This window comes from Oncorhynchus keta, chromosome 12, assembly GCF_023373465.1.
Source record: "Oncorhynchus keta strain PuntledgeMale-10-30-2019 chromosome 12, Oket_V2, whole genome shotgun sequence".
Lineage (NCBI taxonomy): Eukaryota > Metazoa > Chordata > Actinopteri > Salmoniformes > Salmonidae > Oncorhynchus > Oncorhynchus keta.
Window position 1 is genome coordinate 4,349,357 of NC_068432.1, and position 27,066 is coordinate 4,376,422.

At 42.3% G+C, this 27,066-nt stretch overlaps 1 protein-coding gene across 4 annotated transcripts in view; it reads right to left on the reverse strand.

Moving 5' to 3' along the window:
* LOC118390883 (janus kinase and microtubule-interacting protein 2-like) overlaps window positions 1–15,020 on the reverse strand; it is a 38,225-nt gene extending 23,205 nt beyond the window's left edge. For 2 of the 4 annotated variants that reach the window (XM_035781603.2, XM_035781605.2), the window contains exons 1-2: window positions 14,397–15,020; window positions 331–553 (exon numbers count right to left, since the gene is read on the reverse strand). In XM_035781603.2, coding sequence (XP_035637496.1) covers window positions 331–459 — 129 coding nt within the window. In that variant the 5' untranslated portion in view covers window positions 460–553; window positions 14,397–15,020. The remainder of the gene's footprint in view (window positions 1–330; window positions 554–14,396) is intronic. The other 2 variants (XM_035781604.2, XM_035781606.2) reach the window with 1 other exon arrangement.
* Window positions 15,021–27,066: the final 12,046 nt, after the last annotated feature.

Consider the following 27,066-nt stretch of genomic DNA (forward strand, 5'->3'; position numbering starts at 1 on the left):
ACAACAGATAATGGCAGATAGGGCCAAGCAGAGATCTCGATCTGCCATCGTAGAGCAGGTGAATGTACAACAACAGCCATAGCCTACATCTACTGTGTGCCAACTGTGAAGGGGGTATACCTCAGCCAGACCAGGTCAATATATAACTCAAAACATCACTGTACATCTAGGTGAAACCTTGTAAAATGTTGAAAGCGAGCTGTATGTCAAAGGTTGTGTGTAGTGACTATAAGTTCAATGCCACACCTCATCTGCAGTTGAAACCCACTGTGACAGGTGCATTTGAGAAGGGACGGTTTACATGCAACGTAGTGTTACAAAATGGCCTACCTTGCATTTCTCTTGATGCAGTTCTATTTGAATGTCAGTCAGTTTGGACCTGAGATCTTCGTTAGCCGCCTGTAGGGCAGAGATGAGCGCTTCGGGCTTCTCGCCCTTGGTACGGCCCTTCTTCGCCATTGAGTCGAATACTACAGCTCCTCCAATGCTTTCATAGAGACTTCCCGAGGTTTCCAGTTCTTCCTCTTCCTCATTATCTTAGTAGACAGTAGAGCTGTGTGTGGGGAGGAATAAAATAAAAAAAACATTTTTGACAATCGTAATTGAAGGATATGGAGCTCAACTCAACTTAACTGTTTACAAACATTGATTGCTCAAGTATAATAGTAAAGCAGTTAATTGCATGGTGCCGGCAATGTACCGTACAGTATTGGCAGTAGCCACTGGTCAGGAGTGGCTCATTGACTTAGACAGGTCAGGCAGCTGCACAGTGAGTAAACATTGACCAGGTTTCCATCCTCACAGATGACCACAAAGGGACAGTGTCAGCCAGTGGTTTTCGATGCCAAATGTTCCAACCTGTTAAGACTGATGCAGACCAGCGCACATAATTGAACATCAGCATGTGGAAGAACCGGTAGGCTACATCCACAGCGCGTTATACATAAGGTGAGACGCAACTTGATGCGACAGGGTCTAAAGGAATTGTATTTAAAGAACATAGTTTGTCTGATCTGAGCGGTCTAGTTTTATAACGTCTCGTGTCGTCGGCTGGAGTTTCCAAGATTCAACATGTCAAATCTTTAGCTATGGATCTTAATTTGATCACTCTTTTGTTGCTGAGAATTTTCCTGCAGAAAATGCAAACTTGTAGTGTATTGGAGGTTTTAAAAGGCTTCTAAAGTTTGTAATTTCCACTTTAAAATGTCAGTCTTGATTTGCCCTTATGTCAAACCCAACAACAACAAAAAATCCATGAATTATAATCCACATAATAAATCACATTTCCTGTTGCGACAGGATTATTTTCCTGCCGTAGGAAACTAGCTCAAATAAAGATCCTACCCTGTAGATTGCTGATATTTAAGTGTGTATAAAAGTGTACCCTGTTTCTGGTGCCTATATTTCTTAACACTCGATTGCTACAACACCTTGCTACAACAAGTGGCAACTTTGTTTTAAAGTTTCATCACGTCATTGAAAAGAGGCACCGTTACCGTGGAAACGGTCTCACCCGAACGTCTCTTCTCCTTGATCTGAATGCCCCGTCTTTAGTCAGCTGTTATGCAACACAACATTCTAAAACGGGCAAGTTTAAAAAAAAAAAAAATTATCTCGCCTCATCTCATGACAGCTGTTGTATCTGAACTGACTTTAGAGGTGAACATTCTGAAAAGTCACTGTTGAAACAACTTTCTTTGTCTAACTGTACAAATCATGTGGTAGTCATGGCAATTTGATGTATGGCACTCTGCATGTGTTATACATGTTGTTTGATGAGAAAAGAGTAGAGAGTGGGGGAGTGGGGGAGAGGAAGGGCAGCTGTATATACACTGGTAGTGATGCATAAAGTAGGGCTGCATAAGGAGATATATCCTAATGGAAAAGAAACACCTGAAACTAGATTCCCTACATACTGGTCTTGACGAGGAGAGAGACAAAAAAAGTTGGGGGAGGTTCTCTTCAGAATCTCTCTTTTTTTTTAAAAAGGAAAGTGGAGAAACACTCTCTTCATATTTTTGGATGCTATGTTGACAGACAAATGGGAGTGAGGTGGGAGAGAGGTGTAGGGAAGTCACATTGAGAAAAGAGCACACAGAGATTGAACCGCGGTCCCCAAGGGGAGTCATATTTGTGCATGGAGCCAGGAGTGTCACCACCGGACCACTGTAGCACATAGCCGAAGTCTCTAACGAAGACTGTATAACCCATGCCCTATAATCTCAGCGGTTGTACACACACCGTGCCATAACCCCCTTGCATCATTTCCTTATCATCAGAGACAGAGGCCTAATGATGATTCAAATATTACACTAAGATTTCAGATGAAAATTACAAGGTCACGTCTCTTCCTCGTGCGCTTATCAGTCCACTATTGCTAGGCTTTTTAATCGCTGGTGAGTGTTGCTCATGGCTTCTGACCAAAGGACCATGGCTTGTTTTGTTGAATTACTGTTGATATTATTTGCAGAGTGTGAATGTGCAGACAGCAAGAGACAATGTCTCATCCACTGTTCAAAATCATATCAAAGTCATATAGGCTATTCTCTGGAGTCTTTACGACCATAGCAAATGGGTCTGTTCTGGAACATTTGATCCTAAAAGAAAAAGGAGGACATGGCTAGAATAACTGTGGTTCCATGCCACATCAGAATGTCAGAAGGCGTAACGCAACCTAATAAACGTGCCCGAAAGTCATCCTAGTTGTTGTCTGAAAACATTATGGAATCCTAACTTCTAAATACAACGTATTAAACATTGTTCATTGCGGGCTAATCAACAGTTACAAGCACGGATGCATGCGAGACAGATTCAAGGCACTAGTTTTGTTCAAAGCACTTCTGGGCAAGGGCAGGAAAGCGTACACGAGTAGGCCTACTATTCACCGAAAGTGTTGTAAAATAATTTAAAATAATCGCAGAGAATTAGGTATGTATGAAACGCAAAACTAATGTAAGGGAAGTCAATGAAATGGTATTGAAATGAATGCTGACAGACACTGCTACAAGGTCCACTAGTATTGTGGCTGGGTGAACACATGCAGATACTTTTTCAGTGAAGGGCTGTCTGGCTCCAATGTCCTCCGTTACACTCTGTTGCAAACTCCAGATTTAACGTGCATTATTAACATTTAGTGTAATTACTGAGTTGAAAACCATTCATAGGATTTTAGGTAACAATCAATAGCTCAATAATGTAGGGCTGGATGATACTGACAAAATATAAAATCACAATATTTTTCAAATCTTTGACGGTATGACAGTATTTGACGGTATTTTATGTTTTTAGAATAAATGTGCTAAATGTGATTCATGAATAGTGCATGACCTTAGGGTGGAAACAAATACTGTACATCCTAAATGTTTTTAATGGGGCTTTTCATTCTTCTGATTGTTCTACACATTTTGCTCATGGATCCCACCATGTGGAACAAACCAATTATCTGTCGGCATTTATAAAATTACCCTCGAAACTTTCCTGTTTCCTGTTTCCATCACAGCTGTCGTGATTTTTTTCTTATATGACTTTTCGCATAAATACTGTGGTTAGTGACCATGTATTTTCAACAGATTCAATGGCAGTTCTTACTAAAGCCACAGGGTGATTCTGGCACCCGAACTGCCACACAAGTAAGTTTCATTCCAAAAAAGTATATGTGCCAGCGCTGCCTCACAGGCACTAGTGATGAGCATTCAGATTGTTTTCAATGAGGCGGATCTTTTGGCTCTGTTCATCTAAAAGAGCCATTCACTTGGCTCCCAAATGGCTCTTTGTTCAGTAGAGCATAGAAATGGATGAAAATAACCATGAAAAATGTACAGTTCTGTGAAAATGTATTTGCCCCCTTTCTGATTTTCTCTACTTTTGCATATATATTTTAAATGAATGTTTTCAATGGTCGTGTTACTTGTTCATTCAGGTTTCCTTGATCTAATATTAGGTTGAACATATGATAACATTCAGCATCAAAAATAGTTTTCCTAATTTTGTTGTGATTAAATTGAGATGTTGTGTCACTGGCCTACACACAATACCCAATAATGTCAAAGTGGAATGATGTTTTTAGAAATGTTTACAAATTAATTAAAAATGATGTGCTGAAATGTATTGAGTCTAACTATTCAACCCCTTTGTTATGGCAAGCCTAAATATATTCAGGAGTGAAAAATTGCTGAACAAATAATATGTTTTTGAATGACTTCCTCTGTACCTCACACATACAATTATCTGCAAGGTCATTCAGTCGAGCAGTGAATTTCAAACACAGATTCAACCACAAAGACCAGGGAGGTCTCCCAAACAGACATTGAATAATATACATTTGAGCATGGTGAAGATATTAATTACACTTTGGATGGTGTATCAATACACCCAGTCACTCTCCATATTTTCAAGCATTAGTGGTGGCTGCATCATGTTATAGGTATGCTTGTATTCGTTAAGGACTGGGGATTTTTTTCAGGATAAAAAAGAATGCAAAATCCTAGAGTAATAGGATGGCTCAGTCTGCTTTCTACCAGACACTTGGGGATTAGTTCACCTTTCAGCAGGACAATAACCAAACACACAAGGCCAAATCTACACTGGAGTTGCTGACCGAGAAGACAGTGAATGTTCCTAAGTGGACGAGTTACAATTTGGACATAAATCTACTTGAAACTTGAAAAATCTATGGCAAGAACTGAAAATGGTTGTCTAGCAAAAATCAACAACCAATTTGACAAAGCTTGAAGAATTTTGAAAATAATAATGGTCAAACATTGCACAATACAGGTGTAGAAACCTCTTAGAGACATACCTAGAAAGACTCACAGCTGTAATCGCTGCCAAAGTTGCTCCAACAAAGTATTGACTCGGGGTGTGAAACTTATGTAAATGAGATATTTCGGTATTTTATATTCACTACATTTGCAAACTTTTATAAAAAAACACGTTTTCACTTTGTCATCATGGGGTATTTTGTGAAGATGGGTGAGATACATTTTGAATTCAGGCTGTAACACAACAAAATGTGGAATAAGTCAAGGGTTATGAATACTTTCCGAAGGAAATGTATCTGGAAGGCCTATGCCAAAACGTTTCAACCTCCTGAGGGGGAAGACGTGCTGTCGTGACTTCTTTGTAACTGTTAGCGTGTGAGAGGACCATTTGAAGTCATATGTGACTTGGACACTGAAGAACTTGAAGCTCTTGACCAGCTCCAACCGTTTTACACTACACTACACACGAGGGCTAATGCTGCATTAACCCAGTAACTAACCATGCTAGAGGAATGCTGCGGTAGATTACAATCGGTCAGAACCAGGTGGCGACGGTTAAACGAATATGTAGACTCGTAAATCAGATTATTGTCCTATTTCATATTTGGTGATGGGACATAATCCCAGCTCACACGTCAGGGAAAAAATTATATTATTGGGTCACACCCAGTATGTGTGTGCCACATGCTGGGTTTACGAAGCATGTGACTAATTACATTTCATTTGATAGACTATTGGCATCAGCTCCCTTCCTGACATGTGACACAGAGAATGTGTGAGCATTAGGCTTGGGCGGTATCCAGATTTTCATATTGTCATACCGTCCTTCTCTCATCCCGGGATTTACAGTGTTACCGGCATAGCACACAAGGGGATGCTAAAACGCAAGAAAAGCCAATTGGGCATCTATTACCAGAATGCTAACAAAGGTAGCACAAACTAATAGCAAAATCATATGGACACTTTTAGCTAAATGCTAACAAATGAAAAGGAACAAAGTCATTGCAAAGACAGGCAAATCCAGCTCATAAAGTTATACAAGCACAGCTAGTAGCTACAGAATGTCATTTTTGGTGAGTGTGGACATTTACAAGCGGAAGTGAACGAGAGAATTTGTGCCACTGATCAAAGCGTCCTGCATGCTGATGAATTGTTTTGTATTATTACGATGTGTTAATAATAAAGTAGTTAAGTCTCTGATTGGTTCGGTTACAAAAACAGTTACAGTTATTACAGTATAGTAACTACGTATAAGGGCCAATATATATAACTGCATAGTTTCCTAAGGACCTGAAGTGAGGCGACCATCTCTGTCGGCGTGTTACCAACATCAAGGGTGTTACCATAGGTTACAATGGTGTAACAATCAGAAACAATATAGTGTAACAGTAACATAACAAAACAAAACATTAAAAAAGAAAGGGCAAAAAAAATAAAAAATAGTACAAATATTAGTTAGTTGCCCAACTCTCTGCACAGGCACACACCTCACATTTCACCAATAAGCGTACATTTCGGCATCCCCTCACTCCCTTTACACTGAGTTAAGGTTGACATTTCGAGCGCCAAGCCTCATCATCTCTGCCCCTCTCTAACAGGTCAACGAAATCTCTAGGCAAATGCTCCAGCATCAGCTGCCACACTCAGTTAGTATAAAAGTTTTCATTTCCTTTCATCCTGCTAAAACCTAGCAGTGTCCCGGACACATTTTGCATAACCGAGGCATTCAAACAAGGCTGCAATGAAAGCTAATGGGACTGTAGAGGCTGTGTTGGCATCAAAACCTGGGTTGTAAACTACGTTTCTATTCGAGCGTTGACGTAGCAATGGACCAATAGTTCTCGAGCAAAGATGGGAAAAAAACTGACCCCTCTGGCTTCACGTTTACAACGCACGGCACGCAGTATGCGACCCATTGTGTGCCGTACAGCGTCTTCAGCCCCCTGCTTCTGGAGACTGTGTCCCACCCCTGAGATAGTCTTGCATCCATTCAAAAATGGATGCAAGGTATGGCATGCCCAATTGAAGTTCAGCATATTGGGCAGAGCTAACCCGCCTGTGTCTTTGGGTAGATGTAGCGTCCTCGTTTTAAGTCTAGCTCTTTTACCACACCAAACGATTTAGAGAGGTCCGTCTCTACACTCTTCACCATTTTTCTAGTGAAATGTCCTCTTATTTCATTAATCAAATCTCAGGGCCAGTTAGAGTGCAAGTAGTTAGGCTCAAACAAGCAGTAAGAGAATAGGTCTATCTCCTCGTAGCACATTCTGGCATTAACACATCTTCCCACTGGATTTAAGCCTGAAGCAGAACTCCAAGACATAAGGCAAGTAAAGGCTTATGAACAATGAGAAAGGGGAGAAGGCAGTGAGGTTCCCGCAGCAGGAGTGGCCTGTTTCCCAGCTCTGATGCATGGTGAGGGTTGAACACAACATCATTAAGCACACTGGCATCATGACCCACTTAACTCTCCACTGAGACATCAAATCTGTGTCGCTACCGGATTCTGCAGATGATGCATTGTAGCTGCCCGCCACAGTCATGAATAAAGATTTCTGGTGTTCGAGTAGCATTTGACCAATTTTCGCTTTTGATAGAAAATGTAGGCCGTGTATTACGCTGTGTTGAAGTACTCATGTCATGTTTGTACGGTAAATTCCTAAGCACCACTGCTGTTTCATACCACTTTGTTTGTGATAGTAATTCCTAATTGAAGAGTTTCCAAAACACGATGTATACATTTTCCGAAATTTTAGCAAATCCGCTTTTTTTTAATGGGAATTACGTTTTTTTTGACACATCTAAATTATGCATTGTTAACTGACGGACATGTTTGTTTGAAATCTATCACTTGACGGTTTCTTTTCAGAGACAAACAATCATGTTTTTTTCCCTAAACGAGATATATCCACATCACTCTCATAGAAAAAGGTAGTACCGCAAGGATTTACACAGTCAAACGTGACAAATAATTACATTTTGTATTAAAGAACTGTACAAATGATACATTTGTGACATTGATATATATATATATATATAAATATACATTTGAAGTTGGAAATTTACATACACCTTAGCCAACTAGATTTCAACTCAGTTTTTCACAATTCCTGACATTTAATCCTAGGAAAAACTCACTGTCTTAGGTCAGTTAGGATCACCACTTTATTTTAAGGATGTGAAAAGTCAGAATAATAGTAGAGAGAATGATTTATTTCAGCTTTTATTTCTTTCATCACATTCCCAGCGGGTCAGAAGTTAACATGCACTCAATTAGTATTTGGTAGCATTGCATCAAATGTTTCGGGTAGCCTTCCACAAGCTTCCCACAATAAGTTGGGTGAATTTTGGCCCATTCCTCCTGACAGAGCTGGTGAGTCAGGTTAGTAGGCCTCCTTGCTCGCACACATTTTTTCAGTTCTGACCACAATTCTTCTATTGAATTGAGGTCAGGGCTTTGTGCTGGCCACTCCAATACCTTGACTTTGTTGTCCTTAAGCCATTTTGCAACGACTTTGGAAGTATGCTTGGGGTCATTGTCCATTTGGAAGACCCATTTGCGACCAAGCTTTAACTTACTGACTGATGTCTTGAGATGTTGCTTCAATACATCCACATAATTTTCCTACCTCATGATGCCATCTATTTTGAGAAGTGCACCAGTCCCTCCTGCAGCAAAGCACCCCCACAACATGATGCTGCCACAGTTGGGATGGTGTTCTTCGGCTTGCAAGCATCCCCCTTTTTCCTCCAAACATAACGATGGTCATCATGGTCAAACAGTTATATTTTTGTTTCATCAGACCAGAGGACATTTCTCCATGTGCAGTTACAAACCATAGTCTGGCTTTTTTATGGCGGTTTTGGAGCAGTGGTTCTTCCTTGATGAGCGGCCTTTCAGGTTATGTCGATATTGGACTCGTTTTACTGTGAATAGAGATACTTTTGTACCTGTTTCCTCCAGCACTTTCAACACGTCCTTTGCTGTTGTTATGGGATTGATTTGCACTTTTCGCACCAAAGTACGTTCATCTCTAGGAGGTACACCTCCAATTGACTCAAATTATGTAAATTAGCCTATCAGCAGCTTCTAAAGCCATGACATAATTTTCTGGAATTTTCCAAGCTGTTTAAAGGTACAGTCAACTTAGTGTATGTAGACTTCTGACCCAATGGAATTGTGATACAGTGAATTATAAGTGAAATAATCTGTCTGTAAACAATTGTTGGAAAAATTACTTGCACAAAATGGATGTCCTAACCGACTGGCCAAAACTATAGTTTGTTAACAAGAAATTTGTGGAGTGGTTGAAAAACGAGTTTTAATGACTCCAACCTAAGTGTATGTAATCTTAAGACTTCAACTGTATATATAACCTTCCAGAAGGACAACCATCTCTGCAGCACTCCACCAATCAGGCCTTTGTAGTAGAGTGGCCAGACGGAAGCCACTCCTTAGTAAAAAGCACATGAAAGCCTGCTTGGAGTTTGCCAAAAGGCACCCAAAGGATTCTCAGACCATGAGAAACAAGATTCTCTGGTCTGATGAAAGCAAGATTGAACTCTTTGGCCTGAATGCCAAGCGTCACATCTGGAGGAAACCTGGCACCATCTCTATGGTGAAGCATGGTGGTGGCACCATCATGCTTTGGGGATGTTCTTCAGCGGTAGAGACTGGAAGACTAGTCAGGATCGAGGGAAAGATGAACAGAGCAAAGTTCAGAAAGATCCTTGATGAAAACCTGCTCCAGAGCCCTCAAGACCTCAAACTGGGGACGAAGGTTCACCTTCCAACAGGACAATGACCCTAAGCACACAGCCAAGACAACACAGGAGTGGCACTGGGAAAAGTATCTGAATGTCCATGAGTGGCCCAGCCAGAGCCCAGACTTGAACCTGATTGAACATCTCTGGAGAGACTAGGGCTGTGGCGGTCACAAACTTTCGTCAGTCTGTGATTGTCAAGATAATAATGGCCGGTCTCACGGTAATTGGCTGGTAATTGACATAAACACATTTACCATCTCCTGGCTTCCACAAATAACCTACAAGCCACTGATGCAGACCTTTGGAAGGCCAGCATCCGGGGGTTGCCTCTTCACTGTTGACATTGAGACTGGTGTTTTGTGGTATTATTTAATAAAGCTGCCAGTTGAGGACTTGTGAGGCATCTGTTTCTCAAACTAGACACTCTAATTTACTTGTCCTCTTGCTCAGTTGTGCACCGGGGCCTCCCACTCCTCTTTCTATTCTGGTTAGAGCCAGTTTACGCTGTTCTGTGAAGGGAGTAGTACCCAGCATTGTACAAGACCCTCAGTTTCTTGGCAATTTCTCGCATGAATAGACTTCATTTCTCAGAACAAGTATAGCCTGACGAGTTTCAGAAGAAAGTACTTTGTTTCTGGCCATTTTGAGCCTGTAATCGAACCCACAAGTGCTGACGCTCCAGATACTCAACTAGTCTAAAGAAAGACAGTTTTATTGCTTCTTTAATCAGGACAGTTTTCAGCTGTGCTAACATGATTTTAAAAGGGTTTTCTAATGATCAATTAGCCTTTTAAAATGATAAACTTGGATTAGCTAACACAGCGTGCCATTGGAACACAGGAGTGATGGTTGCCGATAATGGGCCTCTGTATGTAGATATTCCTTAAAAAATCTGCCGTTTCCAGTTACAATAGTAATTTACAACATTAACAATGTCTACATTGTATTTCTGATCAATTTGATGTTCTTTTAATGGACAAGAAATGTGCTTTTCTTTCAAAAACAAGGACATTTCTAAGTGACCCCAAACTTGAACGGTAGTGAATATATATATATATATATATATATATATACACTACTCAAAAAAATAAAGGGAACACTAAAATAACACATCCTAGATCTGAATGAATGAAATATTCTTATTAAATACTTTTTTCTTTACATAGTTGAATGTGCTGACAACAAAATCACACAAAAATGATCAATGGAAATCAAATTTAGCAACCCATGGAGGTCTGGATTTGGAGTTACACTCAAAATTAAAGTGGAAAACCACACTACAGGCTGATCCAACTTTGATGTAATGTCCTTAAAACAAGTCAAAATGAGGCTAGTAGTGTGTGTGGCCTCCACGTGCCTGTATGACCTCCCTACAACGCCTGGGCATGCTCCTGATGAGGTGGCGGATGGTCTCCTGAGGGATCTCCTCCCAGACCTGGACTAAAGCATCCGCCAACTCCTGGACAGTCTGTGGTGCTACGTGCCGTTGGTGGATGGAGCGAGACATGTCCCAGATGTGCTCAATTGGATTCAGGTCTGGGGAACGGGCGGGACAGTCCATAGCATCAATGCCTTCCTCTTGCAGGAACTGCTGACACACTCCAGCCACATGAGGTCTAGCATTGTCTTGCATTAGGAGGAACCCAGGGCCAACCGCACCAGCATATGGACACACAAGGGGTCTGAGGATCTCATCTCGGTACCTAATGGCAGTCAAGCTACCTCTGGCGAGCACATGGAGGACTGTGCGGCCCCCCAAAGAAATGCCACCCCACACCATGACTGACCCACCGCCAAACCGGTTATGCTGGAGGATGTTGCAGGCAGCAGAACGTTCTCCATGGCGTCTCCAGACTCTGTCACGTCTGTCACATGTGCTCAGTGTGAACCTGCTTTCATCTGTGAAAAGCACAGGGCGCCAGTGGCGAATTTGCCAATCTTGGTGGTCTCTGGCAAATGCCAAACGTCCTGTGGACGTTGGGCCCTCATTACCACCCTCATGGAGTCTGTTTCTGACCGTTTGAGCAGACACATGCACATTTGTGGCCTGCTGGAGGTCATTTTGCAGGGCTCTGGCAGTGCTCCTCCTGCTCCTCCTTGCACAAAGGCGGAGGTAGCGGTCCTGCTGCTGGGTTGCTGCCCTCCTACGGCCTCCTCCACGTCTCCTGATGTACTGGCCTGTCTCCTGGTAGCGCCTCCATGCTCTGGACACTACGCTGACAGACACAGCAAACCTTCTTGCCACAGCTCACATTGATGTGCCATCCTAGATGAGCTGCACTACCTGAGCCACTTGTGTGGGTTGTAGACTCCGTCTCATGCTACCACTAGAATCAAAGCACCGCCAGCATTCCAAAGTGACCAAAACATCAGCCAGGAAGCATAGGAACTGAGAAGTGGTCTGTGGTCGCCACCTGCAGAACCACTTGTTTATTGAGGGTGTCTTGCTAATTGCCTATAATTTCCACCTGTTGTCTATTCCATTTGCACAACAGCATGTGAAATTTATTGTCAATCAGTGTTGCTTCCTAAGTGGACAGTTTGATTCACAGAAGTGTGATTGACTTGGAGTTACATTGTGTTGTTTAAGGGTTCCCTTTATTTTTTTGAGCTGTGTATATTTATCATCAATACAGTAATATGAGATCTGGGCTCTGGTCAAAAGTAGTGGGAATAGGGGTGCCATTTGGGACGAGTCCTAACTATAACCAAACGCTAAAGCAAGAGGCTAGATTTATGATGGGTTGAATTTATGCAGTATGTTAAACATACAGGATACGCACACTCCTTTCAAGCTAAACAATGGATATATGGCATTTTGCAACAAACCCCATTTTGATACACATCTAAAAATATATTTGTAAAAAAAATCTTAGAACAATAATATGTTACACACACATACATATAGCCATGAGCAATCATTTCTGATCAAAAACCACAACTGTGAACAATTGGTGGATATAGCGTTTCGGAAATAACCTCTTCAAATTCTACTTTTATACCAAAGACTACCCTTCAGGTAGGAGCAGCAAATGTATGTCTGTCTGTTCGCAAGGCATTGGCAGGTGTCCAATTTCACCTTCTGCTCACAACAACTCAAACAACTTTATTTCCATTCTGACATAAACAATGACAAGTAATAAAATATATACATGCCACATAGTATACTATACATCATATTGATATAACCATTCTATTCACATACAGTACATTTCATTGCATACAACATATACAATTGCAGCTTGTTTTGCAAGGCTCACTGCATTTGCCAATGCATATATTGTTCAGATTGCATGCTGCTGGAATATAATACATTTCCCAATGCCAAGCCTAAACAAGTTGGATTTCAGTTCGCTCCAAATTGCCCCTGTCGAGTTATGCCCATGTCATTTCCTGATAAATATTACATTTTGAGACACATTTCTAAAGAAAATCCAGGTTATGCAATCTTTGCAGATGGTGCAGTTGGGCCACTCTTGTGTGCACCAAATGACCCCCTATTCCCTTTGCGCCCTGGTCAAAAGTAGTGCACTATATAAGGAACATGGTGCCATTTGGAATACAAGCCTCTGACTCCAGTGCTGGCTGTGCCACAGGACCTGGGGTTTAATCACTGGGGTTTAACATTATCCTTCCTGTCTGATTATTTGGGCTGGACAGCACTTGTCATTGGATTACCACTGTGCCCCCCTTTCCTTTTACATCATTATTGTTAGTATTCACTGTACTCAACATACTATTTCCATGTGAACTATTAGATCCATATGAACTATTAAGATCTCTCTGACCAGGATTGATGAGAAAGCAGACCTTTGCTCTGAGGGTCGGCTGGTATGGACTGGGCCTGTATTAACATCTAATCCCCAAACTATCAGCCATCCACAACAATGACCACAACATCCCAATGGTTGTGATCCCACAACAAACTGCTCTCCAGATATTGAGGCCTATTACACAATGATTTGAAAAAGGATGTTGTGCCCAGTATTGGATAACCTAGCGGATGGATTGTGATATATCTAGGCCTCCGTGCATGCATACAAACACTGTAGTACGCCTAACATGTCATATGGTTATGTTGTATGTACATAGTTGACACGCTTATTACAAATGTCTTCAATCAGATTGGTTTCATTTTTGAGAACACAATTCCAGATCTTGTTAGATCTTGTTTTTATGGTAACTATTGTTCTTATGGCTATATGGCTATGAATATAATGGGCCTAGTCCTATGTGTTGTCATATCAATATCACACACAACAATAAGCATACCAGATGGGACAGGTAGCCTAAATTATGGAGACAACAGCACCGTAGCACTAGCGAAAAAAAGAGCAATCCAAGTCGGTTTTACCCACGGCACTTCAACAACTGATGATGATTTATCCAACGTGTGATTAGCAGATGTCAGTTACAGTAACTAACAGAAAGACAGATGTTGCCAATTCATCGTGTGAATTCATAGTTTAAAATGGCCCTGGCCATAATATGCCTAAGCACCCAACAGCAATTTCCTCTCCATCTTTGAAAGGCTGCATGCTTCCTTGTGCGCAGGCCAATACTGTAACTTCCGACAGTTAGCTACAGCTACACGCTCATTTAAAAATGCCTACATAACAATTACCCGACGCATGAACTGCGAAAAGCATACAATTACATATAAACTCACCCATTTATAGATGCACTGCAATGCCCTGACATAAGATTGATAATAACGACAGTAACAACACACATATGACGCTTGCGCTTCATGATAATTCCTATCAACCTGCTGCAAAAGCAGATACCTCTCTCCTATCGCTCTATTAGTCATACCTTGTCAAACAGTTTAAATAACATATGAAACCAATAGAAACAGAGCATTCTTACCGTGTAATTAATCTCCACGATGTATTAAGGCCTAAGGTTTTTAAAACCGTATCCATGGCCCTGGGTTTTTTTTTCCTCCTCCGCTACTGCTCAGCATCAGCAGCCGACATACAATGAGAGCGCTGATGCTACGAGACCCCGCCCTCCGTCCCTTGCAGAGAAAATGAGCTCTCGTGTCCGTCTTCAGTACCGGGAACTGCGGTCTCTGCTGCTCCACCTTGTATTCGCCGCCGTCCTGTGCGCTACGGCTATACACGAAGAGAAAGCTATTGCCCTCTATTTCTTTCTCATTTTCAGCTCTCTGTCCCCGTTCAAGGAAACGGTGTCAACCGCTCAGACAAAGGAATGATAAGCCCACAGTGTCGTTCGTTGAAGTGTATCCAGCCGTCACTGTCGTTTTCAGGCACAAGGAAAATGAACGATATACATATTTAGGCTAGGATATGCCTTAGCTGGGGAGATTCCCTAAAAATACGCCACTTCGATACAACTACGTCTTTTTCGTATCCGTTTATGAGAACGTATGCAGCAGGTTAGCATAATACACGTAGCAGGTTAGGATAATTAGGTTAAGGTTATGACAAGGTTTAGGGTTAACGAAAATGCTCTCCTAACCCACACTGTTACAAAGAGTCACTTTGAAGTGGCGTGTATTTAAGGAGTCCCTTAGCTGGGTTTCTCAACTACACCATAAGTACATATCAGAGGAGTCATGTTGTGACGACTGTGTGGGCGGAGTGTACCTCCGACAACATCAGTTGTTGTCAGTCAATACGGGGCAACAGTCAGAACAAAAGTTTCATTAAAAAGTATGGATTTCAGCAAATAAAAGCACATCGCTACAGAGGACAAACATAGGTACTGTACATGCAATGGTTTTAAAGTAACTGTCGAGGGTTTCCAGATTTCTATGAAATATGACCTGTAATTAAAACAATATGAGTGGAATAGTTGTCGGATAATCATGAGAAGTGAATACTGATGAGTGAGAAAGTTACAGAGGCACAAATATCATAACCCCAAAACATGCTAACCTCTCACCATTACCAATAACAGGGGAGGTTAGTATATTTGGAGATATGACGAAGTCATAAGTCAGTGACAAGTCATTGCGTGCTAGGAATATGGGACCAAATGCTAAACATTTGATTACTTTAATACATATATAAGTGAATTTGGCCAAATCCTTATGACACCTTCAAATGTGGGGACTAGATACATAAAGTGCTTTAATTCCTAAACGGTAAAACAGATATCTATGAAAATAACCTCAAATAAAAGGTGGCATTATGTACTGTAGCCTCATAACAAACATTTGATCTCAAATTCAAAATGTTGGAGTATACAGTGCATTTGGAAAGTATTCAGACCACATTTTGTTACGTTACAACCTTATTCTAAAATGGATTAAATAATTATTTCCCCTCCTCAATTTACACATAGTACCCCATAATGATAAAGTGAAAACAGGTTTGTTGAAATGTTTTCACATAGGGCCGTGGTTCCGAGGTGGGAACATAAATCAGCGGAAATTTCAAGTGCGCCACGTATAGTTTTTGATGAAACTCAAACTTTCATTAATATGCACATACAATATACTGAATTAAAGCTACACTCGTTGTGAATCTATCCACCAAGTCAGATTTGTAAAATGCTTTTCGGCGAAAGCATGAGAAGCTATTATCTGATAGCATGTATCCCCCAAAATACTTCAACGTCACCTAACGACAGATTTTGCGATAGCCGGGGGCTACTCAAAACGCAGAAATAAAATATAAAACATTCATTACCTTTGACAAGCTTCTTTCTTGGCACTCCTATATGTCCCATAAACATCATTTTGGGTCTTTTTTCGATTAAATCGGTCCATATATAGCCTAGATATCGATCTATGAACACTGTGAACAACGGAAGAAAATAGAGTTTTCTAACGTAACGTCATTTTTTTTTATTAAAAAAGTCGACGATAAACTTTCACAAAACACTTCGAAATACTTTTGTAATGCAACTTTAGGTATTAGTACACGTTAATAAGCGATAAAATTGATCACGAGGCGATGTCAATTCTATAGGTGTCCGTCTGGAAATGCTGTCCTGATAAATCTCAACCAAAATATCCGGTCGGATACAAGAAGAAATGGCTTGTCTCTTCTTTGTTTGACCAAGAAACAAATCGTAGGCAAATGACAAGACTGTTGACATCGTGTGGAAGCTGTAGGTATTGCAACCTCGACCTTATTTAATCCAGTTCACCTTTAACAATCCTTGGAGGTGGCGCATTGATATTTTTTTCCATTTTCAGTGATCAGATTTTCCTGCACTTTTCGATGAAACGCACGTTCTGTTATAGTCACAGCCGTGATTTAACCAGTTTTAGAAACGTCTGAGTGTTTTCTATCCACATATACTAATCATATGCATATACTATATTCCTGGCATGAATAGCAGGGCGCTGAAATGTTGCGCGATTTTTAACAAAAAGCTGCGAATTTTCGCAGCTTCCCTAAGAGGTTTTTAATTAATAAATATAAAAAACAGAAATACCTTATTTACATAAGTATTCAGAACCCTTTGCTATGAGACTCGAAATTGAGCTCAGGTGCATCCTGTTTCCATTGGTCATCCTTGAGTTGTATCTACAACTTGATTGGAGTCCACCGGTGGGAAATTCAATTGACGGGACATCATTTGGAAAGTCACTTAGCGTCTGGCCACTCTACCATAAAGGCCTGATTGGTGGAGGGCTGCAGAGGTGGTTGTCCTTCTGGAGGTTCTCCCATCTCCACAGAGGGACTCTGGAGCGCTGTCATAGTGACCATTGGGTTCTTGGTCACCTCCCTGACCAAGGCCCTTCTCCCCCGATTGCTCAGTTTGGCTGGGTGACCAGCTCTAGGAAGAGTCTTTGCTGCAGAAATGTTTTGGTACCCTTCCCCAGATCTGTGCCTCTTCACAATCCTGTCCCCGAGCTCTACAGACAATTCCTTTCGACTTCATGGCTTGTTTTTTCCTCTGACATGCACTGTCAACTGTGGGACATTATATGCAGTAGACAGGTGTGTGCCTTTCCAATCAATTTGTCACATCTGCTCCTACAACACCCCCTACTGCTCTTCCTGTGTCTCCTTGACCCGCCGCCTCCCCCAGTGCTCTTTCCCTCTCTCTCTTTCTGTATGTGTGTGTGTTGTTGTGTGGGCGGAGACATGTGTGCTGGATTCAGAGCAGATCCCCACCAGCTGCAACCTGTTCCATAATCAAGACCTCTACTAATACTAATCCTCAGCCCTGCCACTTTCAATTTCTGCCCACTCTGACTTTGGTCCCTGTCTCCAGTCCCACGTCTCGTCATCCTGCTACTCTGTCCTGGATTCCCCACTCTACTACTCTCTTGGATTCCCCTCCGGACCTGCTTACCCTGTCTCAACCCCTCTCACTCCAGCCTCAGCCTCACACCTGGTTTACAGCAACCCGCCCAAGCTTCCCCTGACCTGCACTCCATCTCCCCCTGTGTGTCAATAAATACCTTTCTTACTTCATCTCAGTCTCCTCGACCGAGTCTGCTCTTGGGTTCCCCTGTTCCACTCCGTGTAACAGTACAATCTGGCCAGAGAGATGAACCCAGCAGACTCTGCTACTCTCCACCAAACCCTTGTCGGCCAAGGCACCCTGCTCGAGCAACATGACCCAGACCTGAAGACCCTTTTGGAGCACATCAATCAGTTTTCACAGAGCCTGTCTGACCCTTCGCCCAGAGCTCACAACCAGTTCCAAATACTTTTCCTCTGCTCTGGGAGCCGTTTGTTCTGACTCCCTGTCACGTTATGTCCTTTATTTCCTTTGTTTTGTATTCATTATTTAGTATGTTCAGGGCGTGAGTTGGGGTGGGCAGTCTATGTTTGATTTTCTATGATTTGGGGATTTCTATGTTTCGGCCTAGTATGGTTCTCAATCAGAGGCAGATGTCATTAGTTGTCTCTGATTGAGAATCATACTTAGGTGGCCTGGGTTGCACTGTTTGTTTGTGGGTGATTGTCTATGTTGATTGCTTGTTTCAGCGCAGTTCGCATTAGCTTCACGGTTGATATTTAGTTTATTGTTTTTGTATAGGGTTTCAGTGTTCAGTGTTTTCTTTATTAAAATTAATGATGAACACATACCACGCCGCATTTTGGTCCTCCGATCCATCTCGCCTCTCCTCTTCAGATGAAGAGGAGGACGACCGTGACAATGTCTCGACACCGGTTTAAGTAGTCTCCCTGCCCTTGACCTAATACGACCCAGAAAACCTTCAACTACACATGGGGTGACAGTGACATGTGCTGTGGTGTAGAAGGTGCGTGTGTAGCTGGTCAGGTAAGGAATGGTCAGAATTTGGTATGTCAGTATGGAGACTGGTCAGTGTGCTCAGTCACTACACTTAAGTTCTTGGGCAGTCATGAGGACTCTCTGATTGAGGCAGGCCCTCAGGCTGTGATACAGCTTGAACAGAATCAAGGGGTGGAATGTCCTGAGCATCCAAGCATCGCACATCATCCTCCAGGCTCATGTCATCTGTTCCTTCAGAGGGAAGCTCTGACACCCACACTTTTGTTCTGTACTCAGCATCAATATTATCATCATCATCATCATCATCCACTGCAGCATCTATGGCAGCTGAGGTCAAAAGGCCATCATATATGTCCTTTTAATCCAGACATCGGTTCCATTATTGGAGGCAGCATGGGGAAGAGTGAGGAAGTTGACTGGCATTATCAGTTTGCGATGTGCCGTTTTCTCCTGGCCAGTGGAGCTGTTCTGAATCTTAAAGGTGTGACTGTCAGCATTCATTCCAGTGACAAGGTAGATGGTATTCTCCCAGCAGTCAGCGATCTTCTGCTTTCCACGCTCCTCCTTGTTGGCCAGCAACACTTGATCACCAATCTCCACTGGTGCTCCTCTGACTCTTCTGTCGTATAGGTCAGCATGCCTGTTCAACTGCTTCACTGCAGATGCTTGTGCCTTATCCATGGCCTCCTTCAGATCTCTCCTCAAGGACCGAACATAATGGTCATAGTTGACAAACTCCAAGGTACTCTAGGAAGGAGCTAAAGTCTATATCGACAGGCAGTCTTTGCATTTTCCCCGAACATCGGTCTCATGGATTGTACAGTTGTATGCAAATGTGAGAGACTTCAGCGCCTGAAGCCATCTGTGCTTTGCTCTCACCGGCAGGGCCCGGATTCTATTCCTCGTTTAACAGGACCCGTTGTGTGGGACTGGATGCCTGCAACGCTCAAGAGCTCGGCAAATAGAGTGCTCTTAAAGTTGGCTCCCTGATCTGAGTGTATACGGCGAGGCAACCCGTAGACACAGCCACAGATTTAGCAGACTGGTTCGGACTCAAGAAGGCATGAGCCAACATGGTAAAGTGGTCAGTAATAATGAGCACATCCAGGGACTTGTTTGTGGAATCTTCTGCAGACCAAAAGTAAATGCATACTAGTTTGAGAGGCTCAGTTGTGATTATGCTCTTCAATGGAGCTCTGGCCTCTGAATCAGGAGTCTTGCTCTTGACGCATCTCCTGCAGTACCGCACATACTCCTTGACATCCCTCTACAGACCATACCAGAAGAACCTTTGTCTTGTCAGGTACATCGTCCTCTGTTGTCCAGCTTCATCACGGACACCCTTCAACACCATGGCTCTCATACAGACTGGGACCACATACAGGGATGTTTTTCCTCTTTGTAAACACGTTCTTAGAAACACAATACGTACTGTACCCATCGTAATGGTCAACTCGTTCCAACTTCTCAGAAGACGAGAACCGAGACAGACTTGTGAGGATGCTCTCCTCATGACAGTCTTCGCCCCCTCTCCACAAAGAAGATCACTCTGCTCATCACATCGTCATCACGCTGCTTACCCATAATTTGGTCATGTGGCAGGTCATTGACATTGGACTGCTCTGATGGCATCCCAGCCTGTAGAAGCTGTGGCAACAGCAGTGCATGGGTACTCACATCCCGCACCCAGCGCCTGTGTGAGTGAAGAACGACAGCAACTTCCTGTCTTAATAAAGCACAAGATTTGTATTTTTTCTCATCTTTACCTAGCAAAGACTTATAGATGACCTGGAACCTTTATTTAACTAGGCAAGTCAGTTAAGAACAAATTCTAATTTTCAATGACGGCCTAGGAACAGTGGGTTACTGCCTGATCAGGGGCAGAACAACAGCTTGGGGGTTTGAACTTGCAACCTTCCGGTCACTAGTCCAATGCTCTAACCACTAGGCTACCCTGCCACCCCGATGACCACCTCATTGGTGTTAGAGGCTTTGTCAAAGGAATGAGTGGACCAGCGAAATAAATCTTGCACTCAGTCTGTGGGCACAGCGTTAGCTTCGGTTAGTAATGTCTCGTACTGAACCCTCGTCAGGGGGTGGTGTGCACTGGGTTGTACGAAGGGCTCTCTGCTCGTGTATCTGCAATGACATTTTTGGGACCAGGGATATACTTGATATCAAACTTGTACCGTGCCAGCTTGGCCACCTATCTCTGCTCACAAGCATCAAGCTTTAATTTTGTCAGGATGTATGTCAATGAATTATTATCCATCCATATGGTGAACTGCTGGCCCCGTAGCCAATGATGGAAGTTGTCGCAGATAGCCCATTTCATGGCAAAGAACTCAGGCCTGTGTGCAGGATACCTTGACTGTGCATAACTGGGTGACTTTACTTTATTTATGTGATATTGGTTTAATGGGTAGATCAGCATTAATAGTGCAGATATGGAGTGACTTCTATATATTGTGCATTCGGAAAGTATTCAGAATCTTGACTTTTTCCACATTTTGTTATGTTACTGCCTTATTCTAATATCTACACAAAGATAACTGTTTTTACAGCAGATGCTGTCTGCTGTGAATTACAAATATCTTTCATACAAATCCTAACCTTGTGACGCATTCTATACATCTGTTGTTTGTCATGTAGGTTGAAAGGGGTGTATCTTGAGTATAAACGACCTGTACTTTTGTCTCGGGACTTTAAACGAATCATCTGAGGGTGATTCTTCGACCAGCCTTTATTATCATAGAGTACTCAATCGATTCACTTTATACTACAGTTAAAATCGGAAGTTTACATACACCTTAGCAAAGTACATTTAAACTCAGTTTTCACAATACCTGACATTTAATCCTAGTAAAGATTCCCTGTCTTAGGTCAGTTAAGATAACCACTTTATTTTAAGTATGTGAAATGTCACATTAATAGTATAATAAGAGAATGATTTATTTCAGCTTTTATTTCTTTCATCACATTCCCAGTGGGTCAGAAGTTTACATACCGTAATTGCTGGACTATAAGCCGCTACTTTATTCCCACACTTTGAACCTCGCGGTTTATACAATGACGCGGCTAATTTATGGCTTTTTCCCGCTTTCACAAGACAAGCATTTGTATAAGAGTATTGATAGCTAGCATAGCATTAAGCCTAGCATTCAGCAGGCAACATTTTCACAAAAACAAGAAAAGCATTCAAATAAAATCATTTACCTTTGAAGAACTTCAGATGTTTTCAATGAGGAGACTCTCAGTTAGATAGCAAATGTTCAGTTTTTTCCAAAAATCTTATTTGTGTAGGAGAAATCGCTCCGTTTTGTTCATCACGTTTGGCTAAGAAAAAACCCCAAAAATTCAGTCATCAAAACGCCGAACTTTTTCCAAATTAACTCCATAATATCGATAGAAACATGGCAAACGTTGTTTATAATCAATCCTCAAGGTGTTTTTCACATATCTATTCGATGATAAGTCATGCGTGACAGTTTGGTTTCTCCTCTGAATCACATGGAAAAATACATGCAGCTGGAGATTACGCACCAATTTCGACGGAGGACACCAGCCGGACACCTGGTAAATGTAGTCTCTTATGGTCAATCTTCCAATGGTATGCCTACAAATACGTCACAATGCTGCAGACACCCTGGGGAAACAACAGAAAGTGTAGGCTCGTTTCTGGCACATTCACAGCCATATAAGGAGTCATTGGAACACAGCGCCTCAAAAATCGGACTCACTTCCTGTTTGAAGTTTCATTTTGGTTTCGCCTGTAGCATTAGTTCTGTGGCACTCACAGACAATATCTTTGCAGTTTTGGAAACGTCAGAGTGTTTTCTTTCCAAAGCTGTCAATTATATGCATAGTCGAGCATCTTTTCGTGACAAAATATCTTGTTTAAAACGGGAACGTTTTTCATCCAAAAATGAAATACTGCCCCCAGAGGTTCAAGAGGTTAAAGCCTATTTATTTTTGTTACAAGCCGTGTTTCGTTTAAAGGCTGTGTAAAGTTAATTTGTTTCAATGTACCGGTAGGCACCTGCGGCTTATAGACATGTGCGTCGTATTTATGTACAAAATACATATTTTTTAATAATTCAATGGGTGCGGTTTATATTCAGGTGCGCTTAATAGTCCAGCAATTACGGTACACTCAATTAATATTTGGTAGCATTGCCTCTAAATTGTTTAACTTGGGTAAAATATTTTGGGTAGTGTCACGTCCTGACCTTAGTTCCTTTTTTATGTCTCTGTTTTAGTTTGGTCAGGGCGTGAGTTGGGGTGGGCATTCTATGTTTTGTGTTCTATGTTTTCTATTTCTATGTGTTTGGCCTGGTATGATTCCCAATCAGAGGCAGCTGGCAATCGTTGTCTCTGATTGAGAACCATACTTAGGCAGCCTGTTTTCCACTATGGGTTGTGTGGGTGGTTGTTTTCTGTGTCTGTGTTTTTACCATACAGAACAGTTTTGATTTACGTTGTTTCAAGTTTGTTATTTTGTGTTCATTTGAAATAAATTGAGCATGGACGCGTACCACGCTGCATGATGCCATCTATTTTGTTAAGTGCACCAGTCCCTCCTGCAGCAAAGCACCCCCTCAAAATGATGCTGCCACCCCCATGCTTCACAGTTGGGATGGTGATCTTCAGCTTGCAAGCCTCCCCCTTTTTTCTCCAAACATAACGATGGTCATTATTGCCAAACCGTTCTATTTTTGTTTCATCAGACCAGAGGACATTTCTCCAAAAAGTACAATATTTGTCCTCATGCGCAGTTGCAAACCGTTGTCTGGCTTTTTTTATGGCGGTTTTGGAGCAGTTGCTTATTCCTTGCTGAGCAGCCTTTCAGGTTATGTCGATATGGGACTCGTTTTGTACCTGTTTCCTCCAGCATCTTCACAAGGTCCTTTGCTGTTGTTCTGGGATTGATTTGCACTTTTTTTAAAAGTATGTTCATCTCTAGGAGCCAGAACACTCCTTCCTGAGCTGTATGACGGCTAGTTTGTTATTTAACAAGAAATTAGTGGAGTGGTTGAAAAACAAGTTTTAATGACTCCAACCTATGTGTATGTAAACTTCCGAAAAATCTTGCATATCTTAATTTATTTCCACAATTAACTAATAATATGTCTAATGATGTAGGCACTTCCTACGAAGGATTGTTACCTATAACCAGGACTGGCACAACTAAAATTCAATTTTTGGCAAGCAGTTATTGTGATTCAACCTATACTGCCCCTAACATCATTACCCCATAGCAACATATGTTGTATACATACATGCACTCTCCCCATCCTTTCCCCACAAACAAACACAAGCTCAGATGTTCAACAGTTGTTCCATCCCAGAGCCCAACTCAAGAGAATACTTGATGTCTGAATGTGTGTACAGTTGGAGCTGTTTGAGAAGGCATTCCAAATTTGACAAGAATGGGGAGATTTGATTAACCAATGTCTAGTTTTAACGGATGGAGCTTGGATACACCCCTATCCCCCGAAACACACACACACACTGGTCCCCCATTGTGACCATTTTCCCAAGCACCTCTGTGCAGCCAGACCACTCTATTATTTTGTGCCACTAGGGTCACAATTTGTCCCGTCTTATTGTCCGAGTGTGACCCCCCTCCCCATGGGTCCACCGGAATCCCCACAGGCTAGGTACAGAGGTCATCAAGGTTCTCATTAGCAGCTTTGAGAAATTCCTTCTATATTATGCTCATCCATCCGTGGGCTTCGGCTTTGTTTTATCAACCCTGCCAGACAGGCTCAGACTCTTGAGGGGGCAGTGCTGCTTTAGTGGGTCTCTGATCGTGTTTATCTTTCTGTCTTGGCTGTGTATAGGCTACTTGCAGTAGGCATTTAAAACAAATAAGGACTTCTCCTTAGTTTGTGGATCTCTCAGGTGGGTGTTTAGGATATAGGGTTGGGGACCATTCCATCATGATAGGACAATACATTTATTTAAAATGTACATCCCATATCTGCACAAATTGAAAACTCTCTCTCTCTGTCACAACTCCTGCTCGCGGACACACATGGGCTCTGGCTTTTGCAAGCATTTTCTTTTTCACACTTTTTCAATCACACAAACACACACTCCATCGTCCGTCACAGCCACAGCCTGAATTGCTCGTGAAGGCTATTGTTCTCACTGTATATCCCCCTTTTTGTACCCGGGACAGCACAGCACCGAAGCCATTGCTGGACGAATCCACAGACAGTAAGAAGTGTTTGTTGAAGTTGAGGTGGCCCATTAAGACCTTGTCCAGCAAGGCTTGCTTTAACTGGAGAAAGGGCTACTTTTCCAGTCAGCCGAGCGTCACTGCTTCATTGTGCAGCGTGGAGCCTTGTGCCCAGTTGTCAACCCAAATAGAGGCTTTGCAATGGTTGCGCAGCTTTTAATGAACTGTTGGTAATACACCACCATCATGACCTCAGTTTCTTCTGAGAGGGGATGTCAATTCCGTCTTCCATCAGGTCAGCTTCCATCGGCCCTTTACCTTTTCAGGAATCTTAGCTATGCCATCCGCACTGATGACATGCCCCAAGAACATCACAGACCTTCGCAACAAGTTACACTTTTTTTGGATCCAGCTTTAGGTTGTGAGCCTTAAGATGTTCAAAGACCAGGTCTTCAGTGGCCACATATACCAAGACATCATCAAGGTAACACAGCAGGCTTCTTCCAGACAAGGACAAGGGGTGAGGCAAAATCACTACTGGACTTCCTTATGATTTCACATTCCTCCATCTCATTAAATGCTTGCTTGAGCTTCTCATGCTGATTAAGTGAAAAGAGTGGGTATGGCATCCAAAAGGGTTTCTCACCACTGAGTCGGATGCAATGAAAACAGCCAGCAGCTTTTCCACAATCCAACTTATGCCTGGAAAAGATGGACTGGTACTCAGCTATGAGCTGGATAAGCTTCTCCTTACCAGCAGGAGACACTTGACAGGAGTTGACGTCAAAATCAGTCAAAGGTAAGTCACGTAAAACTCCCAAACTGATTGAACTCTCAGGTCCGTCAGTATCGTCAAGTCGGCTGGAACCGTCATCAGTCAGAGTCAAGTCATCTTGACGGTCAGTGAGTATGTCAGTCGCTCTCTGCACATGCCGCTGCAAAGCTGTTGGTGAATCATCAGTCACGCGCAAACAATCATAGGCCTCTAAAGCCATGCAGGATAGGACATTGGATAGCGTGGCATTTTGTCTCAATATCACTGCCTTCTGAGAATGGTTGATCACTCTAACAGGAAGCCACCCATCCCCCCACAACATAGCTACAGTCCTCGCTACCATGACATACCTTGGTGTTGTACTTGAACTGCTGGGCTCGCAAATGACAGCACTGCCAGGTTCTGAGTGTTTCGTAGTCTGCCCCAGACTAAGTGCTCTTGCGTAAGCTCTAGCGTCCCAGTCCCTTAAAGTCCCGTAGTTCCAACTTTGTCAGATACTTCACTGTCTGTCCATCTCTCCACATTAGCCATCATGCTGATTAGCTAGCTCTCCTCACCACTGATACTCTCCGGAGTGAAAACCATCTTGCACCGGTATCCACTTGTCTTCAGCTAATGAAGTAAGTGCTTTAGGAGATTACTGCCTAAGACGATTTCATCTCTCTGGCCCTAAACCACCAGTGTAGGCACGGCGACACTACAGCCGTACGCCTCCAGCTCACATCCTCCTGAAGGACTCGTCTTCGACCCACCACAACCAACCAAAACCACCTCTGTGGGACACAATGAAGGGCTTTTCAACACTCCTCCATGCAATAGCTCAGGTAAGACACTAGAGCTCAGGGTACAGGCCATCAACCCACTGTCAAGCATAGCTCATACTTCCACTTTGCCTCCGATTAACACATTAGTATAGAATAAATTATCATAGGGAAGTCTCTGTGTGTTCTGCATTATGCTGCTCTGCTCCATCTTAATTCCATCACAAACACTGTTATATACTGACTCCAAATCAACATATTTCACTGATGGGGACTCCACAAAAGGCCCAACACTGTTAGAGTTTACATAGCTGGCCATAAATGGATGTTGCATTTTACTTGATGGGTAATGTACGCTTCTTCTAACCCATTGCTTTCTACTTCAATAGGATTAGGCTATATCTTTACATTAAAAACCAAAGTTAGTCCGATATCCAGTCGTTCTAATGAATTAAAATGTCCCTTGATCTTCAAGAATAGGACTTGGACATATTGTTTTACCTGATCATAACTACAAAAGGACTTATTAGCCTACTCTGTTTATGATTTTGTAGACATGGAGCACTGATTGGGCTCATTGCTTTGAGTTGCTTCTCTCATGAAATGATCTGCTTTGAGCTCTACTGA